Source organism: Alnus glutinosa, chromosome 2, assembly GCF_958979055.1.
Source record: "Alnus glutinosa chromosome 2, dhAlnGlut1.1, whole genome shotgun sequence".
Classification (NCBI taxonomy): Eukaryota; Viridiplantae; Streptophyta; class Magnoliopsida; order Fagales; family Betulaceae; genus Alnus; species Alnus glutinosa.
Window position 1 is genome coordinate 36,635,945 of NC_084887.1, and position 19,088 is coordinate 36,655,032.

General features: G+C 38.1%; 3 protein-coding genes across 3 annotated transcripts; 2 read left to right on the plus strand and 1 right to left on the minus strand.

The window, feature by feature from the left end:
• Positions 1–154: 154 nt before the first annotated feature.
• On the plus strand, positions 155–11,137 carry LOC133859883 (zinc finger CCCH domain-containing protein 41). Its single transcript, XM_062295437.1, has 5 exons — positions 155–505; positions 5,375–6,239; positions 7,285–8,526; positions 9,005–9,355; positions 10,360–11,137. Exons 2-5 carry the CDS (start codon positions 5,493–5,495, stop codon positions 10,816–10,818), a joined length of 2,799 nt encoding a protein of 932 aa, XP_062151421.1. The 5' UTR covers positions 155–505; positions 5,375–5,492; the 3' UTR covers positions 10,819–11,137.
• Positions 11,138–13,853: 2,716 nt separating this feature from the next.
• LOC133860587 (protein AGENET DOMAIN (AGD)-CONTAINING P1-like) lies at positions 13,854–14,270 on the plus strand. The gene has a single exon (XM_062296165.1). It carries the CDS (start codon positions 13,854–13,856, stop codon positions 14,268–14,270), a length of 417 nt encoding a protein of 138 aa, XP_062152149.1.
• An 804-nt stretch (positions 14,271–15,074) lies between these two features.
• On the minus strand, positions 15,075–17,676 carry LOC133859884 (pentatricopeptide repeat-containing protein At5g40400). Its single transcript, XM_062295438.1, has one exon. The coding sequence runs from the start codon at positions 17,538–17,540 to the stop codon at positions 15,627–15,629; it is 1,914 nt and encodes a 637-aa protein (XP_062151422.1). The 5' UTR covers positions 17,541–17,676; the 3' UTR covers positions 15,075–15,626.
• Positions 17,677–19,088: the final 1,412 nt, after the last annotated feature.

Genomic DNA, 19,088 nt, shown 5'->3' on the forward strand with positions numbered 1-19,088 from the left:
AAATAAAATTGAAGGCACTTTGCATTAAGGAAAGGAAAACCCCAATGGGGGGGCGAAAATACAATTTTGGAATATGGTTTTCGTCCACACTTGATTTTATTTGTTCCTATTTTGGTACATCATCGTTTCTCCCTCTCTCTCTCTTTCTTTCTCTCTCTCCCCCCCCTCTCTCTCTCTCTCTCTCTCTCTCTCTCTCTCTCTCTGTCTACACAATCCTGTTTTGCTCTTCACAGCTTGAAACCCCAAACGGGCCAAACCCGACCACCCAAACAATCCACAGTAGCAAAACCCTAATCTCTCACACAGCGAGCTACCCTTAACCCCCCCTCGATTATATCTTTATTACGATCCTGCCCCTCTCCCCTCTGCAACTATTTTATCTTCCAGAAATGCCCTCCCATGGCCGCCTCGCCGTCTTCCTCTGCGTCATTCGTTGAGTAGAATCAGTCTATAATAAGGCGAAGCTGTTCGAGGCATTGGCTTCGCATTTCTTCTAGAATATTCTGTAAGAAGTCTACGCCTTCTTAATTGTGATTTTTTGTTATTATTATTTTTGTTTCTAAACCTAGATTATCATTGTTTATTGTAATCTAGACGGTATTTGATTCATCAAGTTCTTTTAAGGTTTACTGGTTTGCGCAACATTTGATTATGCGTCTGTGAAAACCAACTGGTTTAGAGTCCTTCAGGACCTTAATTTGATAGATTATAAGCATAGGGTTCTATGCTTGCTTAATTGTAATTTTGGACTAAACGTAGATTGTTATTGTTTATTGTAATCTCTATGTTCTTTGATTCATCAAATTGTTTTAGGTTTGTTGGTTAACTTAACATTTGATTATGTATCTGTGAAAACTTACTGGTTTAGAGGCCTGAAGGAGTTTAATTTGATAGTGAATAAGAGTAGGGTTCTAGGTAGTGTTTTTTATTTAGATTTTACTTGTTTAGTCTGTATTCTTGTAGATTTTCCTGACGTTGTTTCTTTTCGATGAGGTCAATTGGTCTATTTTTTTATTTTTTATTTTTTAAAAAAAATATCAAAACGGTTCCTTGAATGAAATGTGGTTTTAAGTGGCTCGGAGGACACCCTGTATCAAAAAAAAAAAAAAAACTGTAGGGAATTTTTGTAGTGTGATTTTTGTGTGGTATTGGTGGGAGAATTAATTTTGGTTGTCAAGTTCCTTATCTGCACATGGTAGGACTAGCAGTACATGTCTAGCCTTTGGATTTTGAGTTGATAATGTGACTTTGCAAAGACGTTGGCATGGTGGCAGATGAATGGCTTTCATTTTTAAATCTTTTTGCTCGGTTTAATCCTGAAGCTTGCAATTCTACAAGTATTTTGGGAACCTTTTTGTAGTAGGTTGTGTTTGTAACGTGGATTTGTGTTCTATTCTGACTACAAAGTTAACTTTTGTTTATGTCAACATGACAAGTGGTGAACTTACTTTTTTTTGATAAATAATCAAAATATTATTAAAAGCGTAAGGCATCCCCAGGTGCACATGAAGTATACAAGGTAAAACACATACCTAGAATGAGAAAGACAGAGCAAGGAAATCATAATAACTAATCACCAAAAGAGAAACAAAGTAGCTGTCCAAAGATACAAATGTATAGAAAAATAAAGCCTTAATCTTCTGCAAAGTCATTTCCTGGTTCACAAAACTTGTGTGTCATTCCTTTCCCTCCATAGACATCACAACAGACATGAAGGCAACATCTTCCACACAGCAACACTCCGAGCGCTACCAGCAGTCCACCAACACGCATATATAAGTCGGCTACTCGTCTAGGCATAACCCAAGACAGTGGTGAACTTAATAGGGCTGAAAAGCTTCTATTAGTACTTACTATTAACAAGCCAAGTCATATTAACAGAAGCGATGAGTTTCAGAATTGTGTTATTACTTGATGTTTAGGAGAAATTCATACTGTTAATTGTCAGGGCTTTGACATTTCTTTGTTCTTAGTATAGATTCCATATTTATGGTGCTTTGGTTCTTTATTTTTCTAGTCATGGCCATTTGGTTTATGAACTGCAGCTTGTTTGAGATTATGTCATTTTGTAACTAAAAAAAATGAAAACAATGCAAAAAAGAGTTGTGTCTATACCTAATTGACTCAGGCTCAGGGTTACTCTTAATTGGGCTAGGGAATAGATTTTAGGTGTCTCTTTGGGCGTTACTCCTTAATGGATTTTAATACAAGGATAGATTATAATTAGCTTTTGTGTTTCAATACTTAATCTTCAAGCCTTGAGGAAGGTTCTTACTGTGGATAATCTTCTTAAGTGAGAAACGATTGTAGTTGATTAATGCTGCGTGGTGAGGAAGCAAATTATCTATTTTTTCACTGCAACATTGCTAAACAATTTTGTGGTAGTCTGATTTGGTGTTGTTTGTCATTCATTGGTAATGCCTAGATTGGTCTTGGAATGTTGGAGTGGGTGATTTTGCAAGTGTAAGAGTTGTGTGATTTGAAATGCAGTTCTGTTATGTCTTATGTGGTGTATTTATGGGAACCTAACAAGCGGATGTTTGAAGTGTTAAGTTTCCAAGGCACTGAATCATGATGATGTCTCTTAGGTCGCTCTTTGAGTGCATGTCCATGCGGCCCTGCATTGATTTCTTCATTTTTGGCTTTTGTAGATTTTAGCAGTTTTCTTTTTGGCATTTTCATGTACATGTTATCACATTTATGGGTTGCAGTCCTTTATGTTTTTATTATAAATGTCTTGCTTATAAAGAGGTAATATTTGAGCGACTTTGCTCTTTGAAGATATGATACGTATGTATTACAAATCTATCAAGAAATTGTTAGTGATGAGCCATACACTTCCAATAAGGGGGAATAATTTCTGGTCTACATAGAAAATAGATGCGAGAAAAGCTAATTACCACATGACATCTCTGCATAGGAAGTAGATCCAAATGATGAATAGCACATTGGATTTGACATTTGGTCACCCAAATGCTATTAGTCTGTTATTGGGCTTCTCTTTATAAGGACTGGAGCACATGTCGAACCATTTGACTGCAATTAACTAGCAGGAAAGCCAGCATATTATATTTGCCACCTGAAACTAGTCCAAATATTCTAAGCTAATAATCTTTGGCTCAAATGGCATCTCCTCCTCCTGTGACAATGTGTGGAGAGTATGGTGGGTTCAAAACCTTGTGGGTACGTAAACTTTTTGATAGTAATTCAATATTATTAAAAAGTGCCAAGGGGTGCAACCTAAGTATACATGAGGTATACAAGAGAGACCTCCAATTAGGAAGCATTAGAAGAGCACCAATCCAGAAATTCTGGAAAATTAGAGAAACGAGAACTATTGTAAGCCGCCATCCAAACACAGAGATTTGAACATAATAGCTTTTAACTCTAACACCGTACACATGATGTAGGGTAGTGTGCCTTGGTGCCTTGGTGGGTTTTGTGGGTTGTCTTTCAGGTCCTAGGGCTTTTTTCCTTGTGTTTTTGTTGGGTTCTTTTGTGGGTTGTTTTTGAGTGTTCTTTTTGGGTTCTAGGGTTTAGGTTCTGTAGGTTATGTTGGGTTTTTGCGGGTTAGCTTTGGTTGTTCTTGTGGATACTACCTGTGTACTTAGGGGCGCCTTACGTTTTCATTCATAAAATTTTGCTTACTTATAAAAAAAAAAAAAACTCTTAACACCGTTCTCTCACAATCTTCAAAGTTCTGCGCATTATACTCACTCCAAATGCATCGCATTAGCACAGAGGGACCATCATCTGAACTTCTTAATTGCAACAACTTCCGAACTAACATTTTCAACTAGCCAACAACTCCACCACCCTTTTTGGTATGACCCACTCTAACCCAAAAAGTCGGAAAACTGATACCCACAAATTCTCTAGTCACTTCGTAGTGGAGACAAAGATAGTCTATGGTCTCTCTGCTCTTCTATACATGCAACACTAATCCATCATTATGATGTGCCTGTTTCTTAATTATCCATAGTTAAAATCTTCCCTTATGCCGCCATCCGCACAAAAATATCACTCTCGAAGGAGCCTTAATTCTCCAAATGCTCTTCCAAGGAAATGAAGAACTAGCAGGGGGCAAGGCGCTTGATTAAAAGATTTGACCTCGAACATCCTCCTTTTGGAAGGGATCCAACAGATTTTATTCTCACCACCTCATCTCAACCTGATAGAGTACAAAAAGATTAAAGAACGAAGTGACCAATTCCGCCTCCCAGTCGTGCACTAATCTGTTAAAAATAATATTCAACTTGAGAGTGTCGTTGGAAAACTGGACATGATCAGCCTCCAAAGCCTCATTACAGTAAACAATACTAAATAACTCCGGAAAAAACTGCCTTCAAGGTTTGGTCCCCACACCACAAATTATGCTAAGACCTGATCTTAGGCCCATTTCCCATCTCAAATATGACAAAACCTGAACTTACTAATTAATAAACAAACAATTAATCCTAACATTTTAAGATGGATGCCCTAATCATGTTTATGTCAACCAAATGTTCCAAATCCAAGTACAATAAAAGATATTCTATAAAAATTGTATATAACTTCATGAGGGAAAGACCATGCTGAAATTAGGTGTCTACGTATATGGTGCTGCTGTTAGCAAATCTTTGGGGTTGCGTCCTATTTGATTTGATTCCTTAAGAAAATGTTGCTAATACCTCAAATATTATTTGTTAATGTATTCGACAAAATATAGTTATGAATGACCTCTGGTCTTATATGTTAACTGAAATTGTGCAACTTAGAGGGGAACAAGTGTATAAGATCATGGTGTCTAATTGTTTGGTGGATTTATTTGTGTTCACTCCTAGGAATTTCTACATTTTTGATGTAGTGTATGGGCACCAGGAATTGTATTTTTTACATGGCATCATTAACTTTTAGTTTTGCTTTTCCAGGTATGTGATTTAAATTTACATGATCATTTGATTTTGTTTTGTTATGATTGTACTTTGAATTTTTTTTTTTTGATAAGCAAGCAAAACTTTATTGAAAATAAAAAGCTTAAGGCGCCCCTACGTACATAGGAGAAACCAAAGCTAACCCGAGAAAACCCAACAAGAACCAAAGCTACACCCAAAAACAACCCACAAAAACCCAAACATAGCACCCACAAAACAACCCAAGTACTTTAAATTCTACTGGATGTAATGTTTTCTATTTTGATCTTTGTAATTATCTCCGTTGCTCTGCTATTTTTTTTTTCCCTTCTGAATAATGGTGTATACCATTACTCTAATGCATTGGATCAAAGTAAATAGGCTTATGATTACTGCTAGTTTTTTAATTTGCTGGTGTAGATACATCAAGCCATATATTGCTTTTGTTGTTGTTTGGCTTAAATCTTTTTCCTTGTTTCTAGGTTCTCTATTATTGCTGGAACTGTGCCAGGCAATTGAAGTCGTTTGGTTGCTGCATCTAGTGAGAGTTTGCAACTTTGGAAGTCATAAGTAGTATTGTGGATATTTCAAGACATTTTAATGGAGCTGAAAGTTCCATCTCTAAAGCCAGTGAGTCTTTCTCCTGATTGTGTCAGTGATCCTGAGGAGAAGGAAGTCAGTGATGATGATGATGATGATCGAAACCATAAGCATCGTAGGCGGGAGACTCGTTCTCAATCTTTGGAAAGAGATGCTCTGGAACATGTGATAACAAGGCCGTATAGAAAACGCAACAAACCTTTCGAAAATGGGCATCCTTTCAGGGAAAATGAATCTCAAGCAAGTGAGAAAGACTTATCTTCAAAGTTTGAAAGAAGACGCCCTGGCTTAACGTCACTCCCTCGAGCCTCTTTTGATTTAAATCAAAGATTTCACGCAAACCAAACATTTTCTGGAGCTGGTCCTGGTAGGGGACGAGGCAGGGACTCTGGTTCTTGGAACCTACGTGATTCTAGGTTCAGCTCAGTTGACATTGCATCTCAAATGGTTCAGCAGGGGTCCATTCCTCCAAACCTATATAATGGAAGAGGGTTGCCAAATGTTTCAAATGCACAAAGTGCATCCTGGAATGCTTTTGGATTAATTACGGGACTACCAACTGGTGGCCTGGATACGCTCCATTCCATTGGTTTGCAAGGACCACTGGGACCACCCATCAATTCTTCAATGAATATGGGCATTCCTCGCCAACGCTGTAGAGACTTTGAGGAGCGTGGATTTTGTTTGAGAGGGGACATGTGCCCCATGGAGCATGGCGTCAATCGGATTGTTATTGAAGATGTTCAGGTATGTGTATTTGATATGTCCTGTTGCTGAACCACAAGACGTTAATAGTTCTTTATTGGGAATGCAGAATGCTTTACACATTTGGCAACTAAAGTCAACTGGCATTTCATCGTAATTAGGGCTCCGTACCAACCACTTAATGAGTCCAAATGAACCTTCTATTTCCGTTATAACCAAATCAACCTTCTATCTCTCTTAGAACCAAATCAATTTAATTGCCAATGAGCTTTAGCTCAAATGGTATTTCCTCCCTTTGCAGCAAGGTGGAGGGTGATGTCATGGGTTCAAGTCCCACAAGGTGTGTGTGTAACTTACCAATAAAAAAAGAAAAAAGAAAAAAAAAAGAGAGAGAACAAAATCAACTAATTATAGAGAGGGATTAAAACTATCCTAATGATGTCTTGATTTTGAGTCTTTCCTCTCCAAGGCCTGCTAAGTAATTGGTTGGACCAACTTAGGGCACTGTCATTTCCCTTTTTTTTTTTTTAGCAGGCCATTTTCTGTTTAGCTTTATATTGTCTTGTTGGTCATAACCTTGTCTAACAAACTTTCCAGAGATGACACAGCACCACACAAACAGACCTCCTGCTGTTTCTTGTTACACTAATCTCATTCTTGCATAATTATTAGACTTTGAATATCTAACCTGCTGGAGAAGCCTCTGGATGGTGGGGCCCTCCTCTATATCCCTGATTCCTTCCTTCTTATGGATCACTTTTGTTATTTGAGGAGCCATGAGATGAGCAAAAGCAACAGAGGTCTTTCCAACCATGTAATTTGAATTTCCTGGCCATTTGCTGGGGAATCCCAAGCCATCAGGGAAATGGTTCACATGGGTCAATATTTTGTAATTAGGATTATCTTATGTATTTGAGTCATCTATCAACAAGAATTCAAATATGCAGTGCATATGTTCACTTGTGCATTCAGTTTCTATGCTGGGTTTTGTTCCCGGATGATACTTATTACATTGTAGACCAAGGTCTTTATTGTCTTGAGTGTGTACTTAAGTTGCCATAAATAATTAGTTGTTTTCAATTTGCAGAGTCTTTCACAGTTTAACCTTCCTGTTTCACTACCAAGTGTGCACCTACTGGGAACACCTGCTGGAACTGGACCACTATCATCAGTTAGTGCTTCTTCAACTACTTTGATGAACAGCAAAGGATTGCATAGCAAAAGTGGCAAGCCTGGTATTGCTGATGATGGTTTGGGCTTGAATGGTGCATTTTCTGGTTCTGGTTGTGCGGGTGGAGCTGATTTATATGATCCTGATCAACCCCTGTGGAATAATAATTGTCCTGAAACATCAAATGCCCTGCTCACCCTACAATCACCCAATGATGAAACTCAGTCTGTGTTGAATGACGATCCTTCCGATAGGCATAATGGCAGGTTATGTGACGGTGCTGATAATGATTGTTTAGTTAGAAGCACCGGAACTGCTGTTGGTTCACAGGGTACCAGTTCGTCTGTTTGGGGTAGAATCGGTAGTTCAAAAAATAGATTAGATGCGAAGGCAAAAATTGATTCTATTATGAATTCCTCTGATTATCTTGAGAATGAAGCTCAGGAAGATAAAGGGGCCTTAGCCAGAGTTCAAGGCACTTCCCGTCAAGTAAAGCGGATTGTTACCGAGAATGTCAGCCCAAAAGGTATGGATTCATCTTCCAAAACACTGGGTGATAGTACGCGTAACATTCGGAAGCCTTCTCAAAAGGCACTGCGCACTCTATTTGTCAATGGCATTCCCCAGAAAAGCAATAAAAGGGAGAATCTTCTTTCTCATTTTCAAAAATTTGGAGAGGTAATCGATATTTATATACCAGTAAATAGTGAACGAGCTTTTGTCCAGTTCTCAAAAAGGGAAGAGGCAGAAGCTGCTCTCAAGGCACCTGATGCTGTAATGGGTAACCGCTTTATCAAGCTGTGGTGGGCTAATCGCGATAGCATTCCTGATGATGGCATAAGCAGCAGCAGTAGTGTATCTGTAACTCCACGTGGTGTTGCAGCCACTTCCGTTCCATCTCATCCTTCTGTTGCTAGCATAGGAAAAGATATTAATCAATCTGCTGCTCCAAAGAATAGTGTTCTCCATGCTTCTGATGCTCCTGTACCTGTCTCTGAACATCCTAAGCCCATCATCTCAGATAGTCCTAAGGCACCTCCTCTGCAAAAGAAGCTAGAGAGTTTAGAGCAGTTGAAAGATGAACTTCGCAAGAAACGGGAATTGCTGGACCAGAAGCGGAATGACTTCCGGCGCCAGTTACAAAAACTTGAGAAACAAGTAAAATCGAATATCTTTACCCTTAAAATTTCACTTCCTAGCTATATGTTTTATTAATGTTACGTGTTCAATGTGCGGCCCGCAACCTCTTGGCTTGCCATGAGCCTATATCTGGTAATATAAGTATTGGTATTGGGTATCAGGTACTGTCCTGAATATAAAAAGCCAAACATGCATATACATTTTTTTCGGTTACAGTAAGGAGCACTTTTCAGTACTTTTGCTGCTTGGACAGTCTTAAAATGGTTCGCTTGAGTTGTATCTTTTATTTGATTTCACCAAAATAGTTGAGGGATAGATATGGATTTGGTCAGATTAATGAGTTAGGATAGGTCTGGATTAGGGCAGATTAATGAGTTATCTTTATCTTCTTTTTTCCCACCCTACAATCACAAGGTTGAAAAATTATTATCTATGTACTCCTTTAAAATTTCGATTTTTTTTTTCGTCAGCTATCTCAAATTTTGACCTTTTGCAGGCTTCAGGACTTAAGGGCGAGGTAGTTGCTGAACAAGCTGCTAAGAGACCTAAAGTGGAAATAGTGGCTGATATTGCTAAACCTGCTACTCCGAGGTCCTCCTCTGATCCTGGTTCTGTGGCATCGCCACATGCTGAGATGGTGGGGGATAAGAACAAATCAGTGGATAATGTTTTGTCCCAGAGTCCTAAAACAGGAACAACCGTGGTGCTTCAAGAATCTATTAGCTTAAAGGAGCCAATTCGTCAATTAGCATCAGGAGGGGCACCTTTTCCAATGAACAGATACAAATTGGACAATCGTCCTCCTGCATTTAGAATTATTCCGCCTTTACCGCCTGGACTTGCTAGTGTAAGTCTTTTTGTGTGTGTAATATATATATATATATACACGAGGGCAGTTCGTTTTTACAATGGATTGGGGATGTGGTATAATCTTTTTTGATATACAGGAGGAGAGATTTGTATGGGGTAGTTGGAATGCATTCCTGCATGGTGCTTTTATGAATAAGGTTTTAAGCTTTTTAGGTGTTGAATCATGAACATTGGAAGTGGTGAGGAGCCTTTTTATTTAATGTTTTAAAAGGTGAAGACATCAGACAAGGCCTCAGGACCACCTTTTGAGATGACATATAAAGCTGCATATAAATTAGAACAGTTGAACAAAAATGCATTAATTAATTGTGTAGCATTTCCAAGAGGAAGCTGTGTATCTTTTGTTAGTAGTTATTGATCATTGCTTTGCATGACATATTTTGGAAAAGAATTCCGAAGAAGTTGTGACAAATCTGTTAGAATATTAACTAAATGAGTAGATTCACTTTTTCTTGTTAGTTTAAGTGTTTGAGATATGTAGTACCTTAACAAAATCTGGCAGAGAGCCTGTGATTTTGACCCTCCATTATAAAGTCCAATTCCTTTTATAATGTTTTCTCTCTTAAGTACTCTGAAATGCATTATGGCATTACATATCGTTATTGTTACAACCAATCAGCGGTAGTAGGCCATACAAAGTGAGTAAACCCCCACTCCCTCCATGAGTTATAGAATATAAGAGGAGAGGTTGGCTACAGTGGGCCTGTACAGATGCCATTTAAAATAATTTTACCATATCTTTGTCATTTAGTTAATTTTTTTTTTAAATTCCCTTCACCATGTATCTCAGGCCTGAAGTACATATGCCATAGGAGTAAAATACCACCTATTTGCATGTTCTCTCCTTGCTTTTTGTCTTTTTGGTTCCCCCCCCCAAATCTCCCCAGCAGTCTCTTTATTAAGTGTTCCAGGATCGGTTTGTCATGATATTTATTGATGCATCAATGAAAGATAAGCTGATGTCTTTATTGTGTCTTCTAGGTTACTGTTTTGAAGGAACACTTCTCATCATATGGTGATCTTTCTAATGTGGAGCTAGAAGATCTAGAAGCTAGCGAGTCAGAGGGATTGAAAAACTGCTCGGCTTGTATAACTTTTGCGGCACGTCGTTCAGCTGAGAGAGCATTTGTTAATGGAAAATGCTGGCAAGGCCACAATTTGAAGTTTATGTGGCTGACATCTAGCAATTCTAGGAGCGACCCTGGTGTGAGAGAAAATTCTCCATCCAATCAAAAGGGGCATTCAGAACCCGAAGCACAGGCTGCAGAAAAATTTGCTTGTATTGTTTCCGAGGAGGAGGTTTCTGCATCAGAAAATGGAGAGCCCCAAAATCAAATAAGAGAAAGTTGTGTTGATCATATGGAACTGGGTGAAGATTCAGAGCCTGGTGCAAGCTCAACGTCTGGCGAGAAAGAGTTGCCTAAAGGCGATGTCTGTTGAAGATGTGTTAGTCGGATTTGTACAGTGAGGTAAAATGCTAAATCATTAATCTGTAATTTTCAGGAATGTTTCTTTACCAATTGCTGAAAATTGATTTTCCAACGTTTTTTATTGAATGCATGGGGATGTGTAAAAAGGGGATTTCTTGATTTTTGACTGCCACCTGAGATATTGGTTGGTATAGTTGAGAGGTTAATCATGTGGTCTTTTAGCTTAGAAGATGTCTAGGACCAAAGGATATATGTTTAAAAACTCTGTTGAAAATTAATCAAATGTTTACATATCGAAGATTTGGGATCTGATTCCCATTCTGTTTGTAGTCAAATTGTACTTTGAGTTGATCCGGATGGTTTTTAATTCCTAGTATCGTTTTCTTGTTATGTTTCATTTTTACCATGAGGACGTCATCATCTTTCTTCAGTGGTTTTGTTACTTTTCCACATATTTGTACCATGAAGACGTCGCCAGCTATATTCAGTGGAGCCACTTCTCCCCTCTTTTGTAAGTGAGAGCTTCCCTTTTTCTAAGTGGGAGCCTCCTTCCCCTCTCCCGCGAGTGGCGGGGGAGGAGTTATGCCCCCGCTTTTCTCCCTTTGTTCCCCTCCGGCCTCTGCCTCCTCCCTCCACCTGGTCGTCCCACAACACCAACGATCCACCATGCGTGGAGTGACTCTAAGCGTCTGCAAAATTAAGTGTGCTTTATGCTCATTTTGGAAGAAAGCCCAGATTCGTCACTTTTCACCATCCTCCACAGCCCATGCGCCATTTTAGTCTCGGCTAGCCTTCTCTCCACCCTTTGTGCCATCCCTCTTTCATGTCGCCGAGTAGGTCCCTTTTTGGCTGTTGGAGAGAAGGGTCGTCCCTTGCTCATCAACTGCCAGGCACCGCCTCAGTTGAACTTCGCAGAAAATTACGAATTTAGGTTAATTTCCCCTATTTTCCATTCTCTTGTTGTAAATAGAGGCTGTATTTTTTTTTTTATTAAAATGGACCAAATAAAGATATAATAAATGGGTGGTCTAACGTTCTATACTTTTTGTTTACTAAAAATAGTGATTTGAATTGTTTTGGACTAAACCAAATCACCAACTATTCTCGTGCATAGTCCAATCACCTGATCAAATTGGCTCACTAAAAGTTGATAAACTAATCCAAATCTAGTCTATGAATTAAATATGTAAAAACATTCAGGATGATTATAAATTAGTAATATCCAATCCTGTTTTCCCATTGTTAAGGATGACCAAAATAGTAGGGGTGAGCAAATTATCCGACTACCGTCTACCAACCGCTTACCGAACCTACATCGATCGCCTATCGATTCTACTGACAAAGTTGAATTAACTGACTTAACCGCTTACCAAACGTTTTGTGGGCAAATTATCAGACTATCACTTACCAACCGCTTACCGAACTGCAATCGAACCGACATTGACCGCTTACCGACAAAATTTTGACTTATCCGACTTAACCGAACCGACTTTACAGATTTAACTGAACCAACTTAACCGCCTACCGAACCGACGCCCACCCCTTTAGAATAGCCATATAGTTAAGAGTTGAGGGTTTTTGCTTGGAGGTTGTACTAAAATCATGGGTTAAAGATTCTTCCATATTTGGTTGGCTTGTATAATCAAAGTGGGAGACTGCATTTGGTTTATGACTTAATGGTAGATTGGTAGCCTACGTGGGTTGAGAGCCAAAAATTCACAAAGTCTGCCCAATATTAATGGACAAAGTTTTTCTCCAAACGAAGTTAAGAGAAATTTCTCAAATCCAATTTATTAAATAGACATTTGTTCTTAGGAAAATTGTCCTTTTACAATTTTACCTTTTTGGCTAATCCTTTTTCCATTTTTATTCTTATTCAAATTCTCTTAATTTTTTTTGAATATTATAGCATTTAATAGACTAGATTGAGAAATTTTCTCCAACCCATTTCATAGAAAAATTGTCCTTTTACTATTTTACTTTTTTGGCTAATCTATTTCCATTTTTCTCCGTTTTTATTCAAATTCTCTTATGGGGGCGATGTGATTGTGGATAATCTTTTTGAATTCTCAAAATCCTAAAAGATTATCTCGTTTGTTTGTATTTAAGTGGAGCCCTTTTTGCTGGAGATGTGGATTCCCATCTAGAGAGGTGTAGCAATCCACATTCCATTGGCCTTGAGAATATTTTCTCTCTTTTAAATGACAAGAATGCCCACATTCTATACTTATTAAGAATTTAAGAGTAACATTATTCTTTTATTAATAAGGCATTAAAACTTTCTCTAGATGATGAACCTTTTATCTTTTTGATGCCACTATTTGTTTTTTTTTTTTTTTTTAATCGGATATGGTTATGGTTATACAAGAAAATTAGACTATATGATAATTCCGTTAGGGTTATTTTTGTAATGCTACTCTTTGGGTTTGATTGTGATCATTTGTAAAAAATTTATATAAAAGCAAGGAACTATTTTACTGAAAAAAAAAAAAAAAACTTAAATGAAAGTAAAATCTATATATAAAAAGTGATGAACTTTTTATTCATTAAAAAATGGAAATAAACAAGTTTTGTTTGTTTATAGATTAAAATAAATAAATAAATCAAATAAATCAAATAGTATAAGCAGTTTATGTATTGGAAAATGAAAGAAAACCCACGATATATTTCTTCCTGAAAATTTAAATAACGAGAAAAATGTTAAAATTCGAGAACTAAAAGCCATGTTAAAAAAAAAAAAAAAAAAATTATTATTATAGTATTTGAGGGAGGCAACGTTAAACTTTTGGCTAATAAGAACCTTAGAAAAGGGTACGTGGCACTCTCTGGGAATTTCCCCCCAGCGGTCGGATTACAAGTCGGCCAAGGATTACGAAACCGACTCTGTTTATAATATAAAACCCAGTCGAGGTCGATCGTAATCAACTTATCATACACATCACATTGATTGCTCTCCAAGTCTCTCTTCAAATTCCAAAATCTCATCCTCTCTCCGTTTCTCTCTAACTTGAAATAGTTTCAAGAATGCGTGTTTTGCATTCGAGAATGGCGTCGTTATTTAGAGGGGGTGAAGTCGAAGTATGCAGCAAACAAGATGGGTTTGTGGGTTCCTACTATGCAGCAACCGTGATCCGAGAACATGGGGACAACTCATACGCAGTGCAGTACAAGAACCTGTTGGAAGAAGACGAATCTAGGCCGTTGATTGAGGTGGTCGATGCTGAAGATGCCAGGCCTGTGCCACCCAAAGTTTTGGCAACTGGGTTTGCTTTATATGAAGAGGTTGATGCCTTTGACAACGATGGTTGGTGGGTGGGCAAGATCAGTGGCAGGAAAGGGTCTAAGTACCTTGTGTTCTTTGATGAGTATGGGGTTGAGATTGCATATCCATCCTCTCAGTTAAGGGCTCATCTTGAATGGGTCGGCGGCAAGTGGGTTTTTCCCAAGAACAGGGCCTTTTGATGCCTTTCTTTATTAGTTTTCTTACACTGTTCTTGTGGTGAATGTGACTACTTGAGATGACAATATCTCTATGTTATTATGTAACTGCTTTTCTAGTTTGGTTTTGTTTAGTTTTGCTTGAAATTTTTTAATTCTTTTGATTGAATCTCGATGGTCTCTCTTTATTGAAATCTTGCTCAAATCTTGTAATTCTTTTGCTTTATCTCTTGTTAGGATACGTGTGATTGCAGTGCTGATTCCAAAATCCCGCGGAGAATGTGAAGCAATTGTCTTTTCTCAATTTTAGTTGGCTTGTATATTCTCTTGGCAAAACTATATTCTCCTTGTCAATGCCAAAGAAAATTACTTTTGCGAAACAAGAAAAAGCCAAGATGGAGTTTTCAAGAAGTTATCACCAATCAAGAAGAAAAGGGAAATTTCTGAACTAAATTGCAGAGTAAAAGAGCTGAATAATTTCTGCTCTAATATTGAATTCGAAAACAAACAAAATAAAGTCGAATATGATGTGTCAATTAGTACATGGCTCTCAGCTATTAGTCAGGCTTCTGCCACTTTGATATGGAAAGCAAGACTTAAAATCCAACCCTAGCAAGGATCTATTGGCAATATTCAGAAGAAAAGAGAATCACTTACAAATGAAATGAACAAGTTCTTTCAATCTCCATTGTTCCCCTATATTTATTATTGTTTAATTTTTTCAGCAATTTAAGTGATACTTGGTGGCCAGTGCAACCAGATAATTACTGGACAAGGCAAGATTTCACAAAGAATGTTACCCTGGAAGTCAAAAGTTCTATTCAACTGTTGACTTTACAGAGGATTTTATTGAAATTCCAAAGACCACGTAGAAGTATGATTTATACAAACAAACTTAAAATGATTTGAATTTCTACCACGCATGCAAAGGCATGGTATCAATATTGGTATTACTTTCTATAAGCGACCCCGCCGAGCAATTGCAAGTGTTTCCCTCATCAAACCTGAACTCTTGAGGGGAGGTCAGAAGAATCAGGGAAGTGCTGCCGCCCTGGAACTCATCACTGATAACAGGTCCTAGAGCTCTAGTTGGGATCATTTTGAGTTGTATTTGGTTCCCAACTGCCAATGCCTCCACATGCCATAAGTTGGGAATTGCCCACACGGGTTTGCCACTGTTGCCTGCCCTATCTGCTGTGTTCTTCAGCTGAAAGCTCTTAATTTATCCACATCACCCACCAAGCAGCAGAAAGACCACCGTAGAATCAAGCACATAATAAGCTGATGCGGTAGACTCAAGACAGATTGTACCCCCTGACCGTGGATACTTGACACTTCCTCAGATCATCTATCCAGAGAGAACAGGGCACAATTCCATCCCTACATGCATTCCACATTAAGCTTCTTTTTGTCCAGTGCTGTAGCTTTCCATAACCCATGGATCACAAACTTACATGTCAGGCTATTTGGTGCAAACCCCACTTTTTGCATCCTATCCTGGAGGTCCATTAAAGTGGCCACATCAGCATTCTCTGAGAGGGCTTTGACAAGTGTATTGTAACTTCCAGTATCGAAAATTTGAAATTCCTTGGCAAAGAAGCCCAATAGTGATTCTGCTTTGTAAATATCCCTTTCCTTGCAGTATCCATTTATTAATGCCCTGCATATTGCTAGATCGGGTGCCACGCCAGATTTAACCATTTCTTCCATTAAAGATTCACCATCCACACTTCTGTTTATTTTACACAAGCAGCTTATAAGAGCCCTGTATGTAACAAGATTGGGTTTTATATTTTGAATTACCATCTTGGCTTTCAAAACCAAAGCCTCCTCTGCATAATCGCATTTGCAAAGCGACTCAACCAGTTCATTGTAGACATCAATATCAGGCAGATAACCATGCTGAGAGATTCTTTCCAGAAGACTTTTAGCTGCAAATGACCGGTTTTCCTGACACAGTCTGACCATTAGATAATCATAAATGTCACGAGAAATAGGAACTCCAAATCTCTCAAGCTCCGCAACCAAATTCAAAGCTGAAAGCAACCTACCCTCTTTTCCATATCCTTCCATGATAATCCCACAAGTGAAACTATCTGGGCGAACCCCATTTCCTATCATCTCATACAACAATGACCTAGACTCTTGTATCTTCCCCTCCTTGCAATATCCACAAATAAGAGTATTATATGACTTGGTGTCTGGACTTAGCCCTCTATGAACCATCCGATGAAAAAGCTGATGAGCCTCCTTAACCTTACCTTCTTTACAAAGACCATTCATCAAGGCAGTATATGTAAATAAATCTGGAAACACACGCCTCCTATACATAATCTTATACAAATAAAATGCATCCTCAAGCCTTCCTTTTCTACAATAGCTATTAATTAATGTATTATACGTCACCACATCTGGATCAAACCCTTCTTCTTCCATCTTTTCCAAGAAGCCATTCACCTTATCCACATCTTCATCCTTGCACAACAGATGAGTCAACATATTAAACGTAAAAGCATTCGGGTGTATCCCAAGTCTCCCCATCTCTTCATATACTTCCCAACATTGATCAACGCGACTCAGCTTCACCAACCCATTCAAAAGCAAATTACAAGCAATCACACTGGGGACAAAACCAACCTCCACAGTCCTCCTAAAAGTCCTAAAACCTTCTCGAATCATGTTGACTTTCACATAAGCCTTAATAAGCAAATCAAAGACAACTGGATCCCAATTACAATCTTCACTACACAAAACTAAACTTTCAAAAACATCATCATTTGGTGACACATCCTTAACCATTTCTATCAATTCAGAAAACAACTTCATGGCATGCGAAAATTTTCGAGACCAAATCAATATATGAATAATAAAACAGTAATTCTGGGTAGTGGGTCTGATACACAAATCATTTTTAACCCAATCGAAGAAAGTGAGAGCTGAGGAACAATCAGATTGGCACCTCAACAAAACTCTTGAAATTTCATGTGCACCCAGATGAGGAAGAATCCCTTTAATGTCATTTTGAAGAAGAGCTAGATGGGTATTTTCTTGTTTGAGGTTTGAGCAAATGAGATTGACTAAGTTGTTGGGGTTCTTGGTTCGGGGGAGAAGATTGTAAAGTGGGTTTGAGATTGATTTGGATTCTGTGTCTGGTATGGTTTGTAGAAATGAGGAAGAGGAAGAGAAAGTTGATCGGAAAATGAAATTAATGTTGGGGAATGGTTTCAACGGCGGCTTTGTATGAGACACAGCGTTGGTTGATACAATGAGGATTCCGGTTTTTGTTCGACGCATCAGTAGCTATGAAGGTTGAAGACACAGCGAGAGAGAGAGAGAGAGAGAGAGAGAAGCGTACCAGGCCTTGGACTTGGACGAAGGGGCGCGCTTTGGGAAAATTGTTATAAACACTTCTTGTTTGTTGCTGTTTAAAGAATTTCTTCTTCTTCTCCTACTTATTTTTGGTATTCAATTAACAGAAGTTGTTCCTTTATTTATTTATTTATTATTTTATTTTTTAAAAAAGAAAGAAAGAGAAGTGCTATATAGTACATAACACATCATTCGTAAGATAAAAGGAAGATAAAAGATGTGATATATAACATTTTTTTTTAAAAAGTACTTTCATTTAGATTTATTTTTTTAATTATGTTGTAACAAATTCAATAGCTTTAATTCCGGCTATTAATTTTAAATGAATCGCTCAAAATAAGTGATGTCATCTTTTATGTTAATTTTTTCTTTTTGCATCTCCACCTCTCCGCCCACGGCCTCCTCCTCTACTTCTCCGCCACCTCCTACTACCATTGAGTTCCTATCCTGCCACCTTTATCATCATTGTCCCATTGTGTTGGTTGACCAAACCACATTTGGAAGTGCCTAAACTACTCATTTGGCCACTAGGGTGATTCATCTGCCCCAGTTGGCCCCTTGGAAACCACTTGGTATACATCCAATGGTCTAAGGGATAGTTCCACCATCCAAAGTTGGTATGGCCACCTTGCACGACAGGACGGCAATGATTAAGGTGAAGGGATAAAAGTTCGACAATGGTGAGGAGGTGGCAGAAGATCAGGAGCAAGAGTGGGCATAGAGGTTGCTGAAAATGTGATTGAAAAACATTTTTCGCCAAGTAGATGACACTGGCAGATTTTTGGACGCCATATTAAAACTATTGCACTAGTAGTAGTAGTAGTAGTAGCAGATGACATTCCCAGCTATTTTGTTCTCGTTTTTGTTATTTTGTTAGTGATGGAGTTCGTTTGGGGTTTAGGTAGAAAAATTCCCGAAAGAAAGTCTTACCGATTTAACTTGAGGTAATAATGCCTTAATCACGAGGCAAATTCAGAACTTGCAGCTTTGCTCAGTCCATTGTCCCTCAAATGTACCCAAAATTTCTGCTAAAAACTTTTGGTCGTCTTTTATTTTCCGAGCAGTCATCTCCCCAGAATAATGATACAAGGGGTAAAAAGAAAGAAATTTGAAAATCAGCTGCACTGGTCAATTAGAATTTGTGGTTTTCATTCCAAATGATTTTCCGCAAGACAATGGAAAGACCTGTGAAAGATAAATACAACTCCAAGCAAATGCTTAGAAATTAATTTATGAACAAAGTTTTCCTCAAAATTGGGTGGGAAGAAATTTCTCCAACCCAATCTATTAAATTGACTTAAAAGAATGTGATTCTTACATGCATTATAATTTCAAAATGCATGCGAGATTCACATGCTCCAAAGACAAATGTTAGTTTAATAGATTGAGCCTTCAATCCAGTTTGAAAAAAAACTTTGTCAGTAGACATAGAACTTCTGTTATATAAAGTATTATATTAAAAGAAGAAGAGGA

Excerpts from the sequence above, each read along its gene's own strand:
- LOC133859884 (XM_062295438.1), bottom strand. The coding sequence starts at position 17,540 with ATGCGTCGAACAAAAACCGGAATCCTCATTGTATCAACCAACGCTGTG.
- LOC133859883 (XM_062295437.1), top strand. The coding sequence starts at position 5,493 with ATGGAGCTGAAAGTTCCATCTCTAAAGCCAGTGAGTCTTTCTCCTGAT. Across the intron at positions 6,240-7,284 it reads TTGTTATTGAAGATGTTCAG|AGTCTTTCACAGTTTAACCT; the intron begins GTATGTGTATTT and ends TTCAATTTGCAG. Across the intron at positions 8,527-9,004 it reads TACAAAAACTTGAGAAACAA|GCTTCAGGACTTAAGGGCGA; the intron begins GTAAAATCGAAT and ends GACCTTTTGCAG.
- LOC133860587 (XM_062296165.1), top strand. The coding sequence starts at position 13,854 with ATGGCGTCGTTATTTAGAGGGGGTGAAGTCGAAGTATGCAGCAAACAA.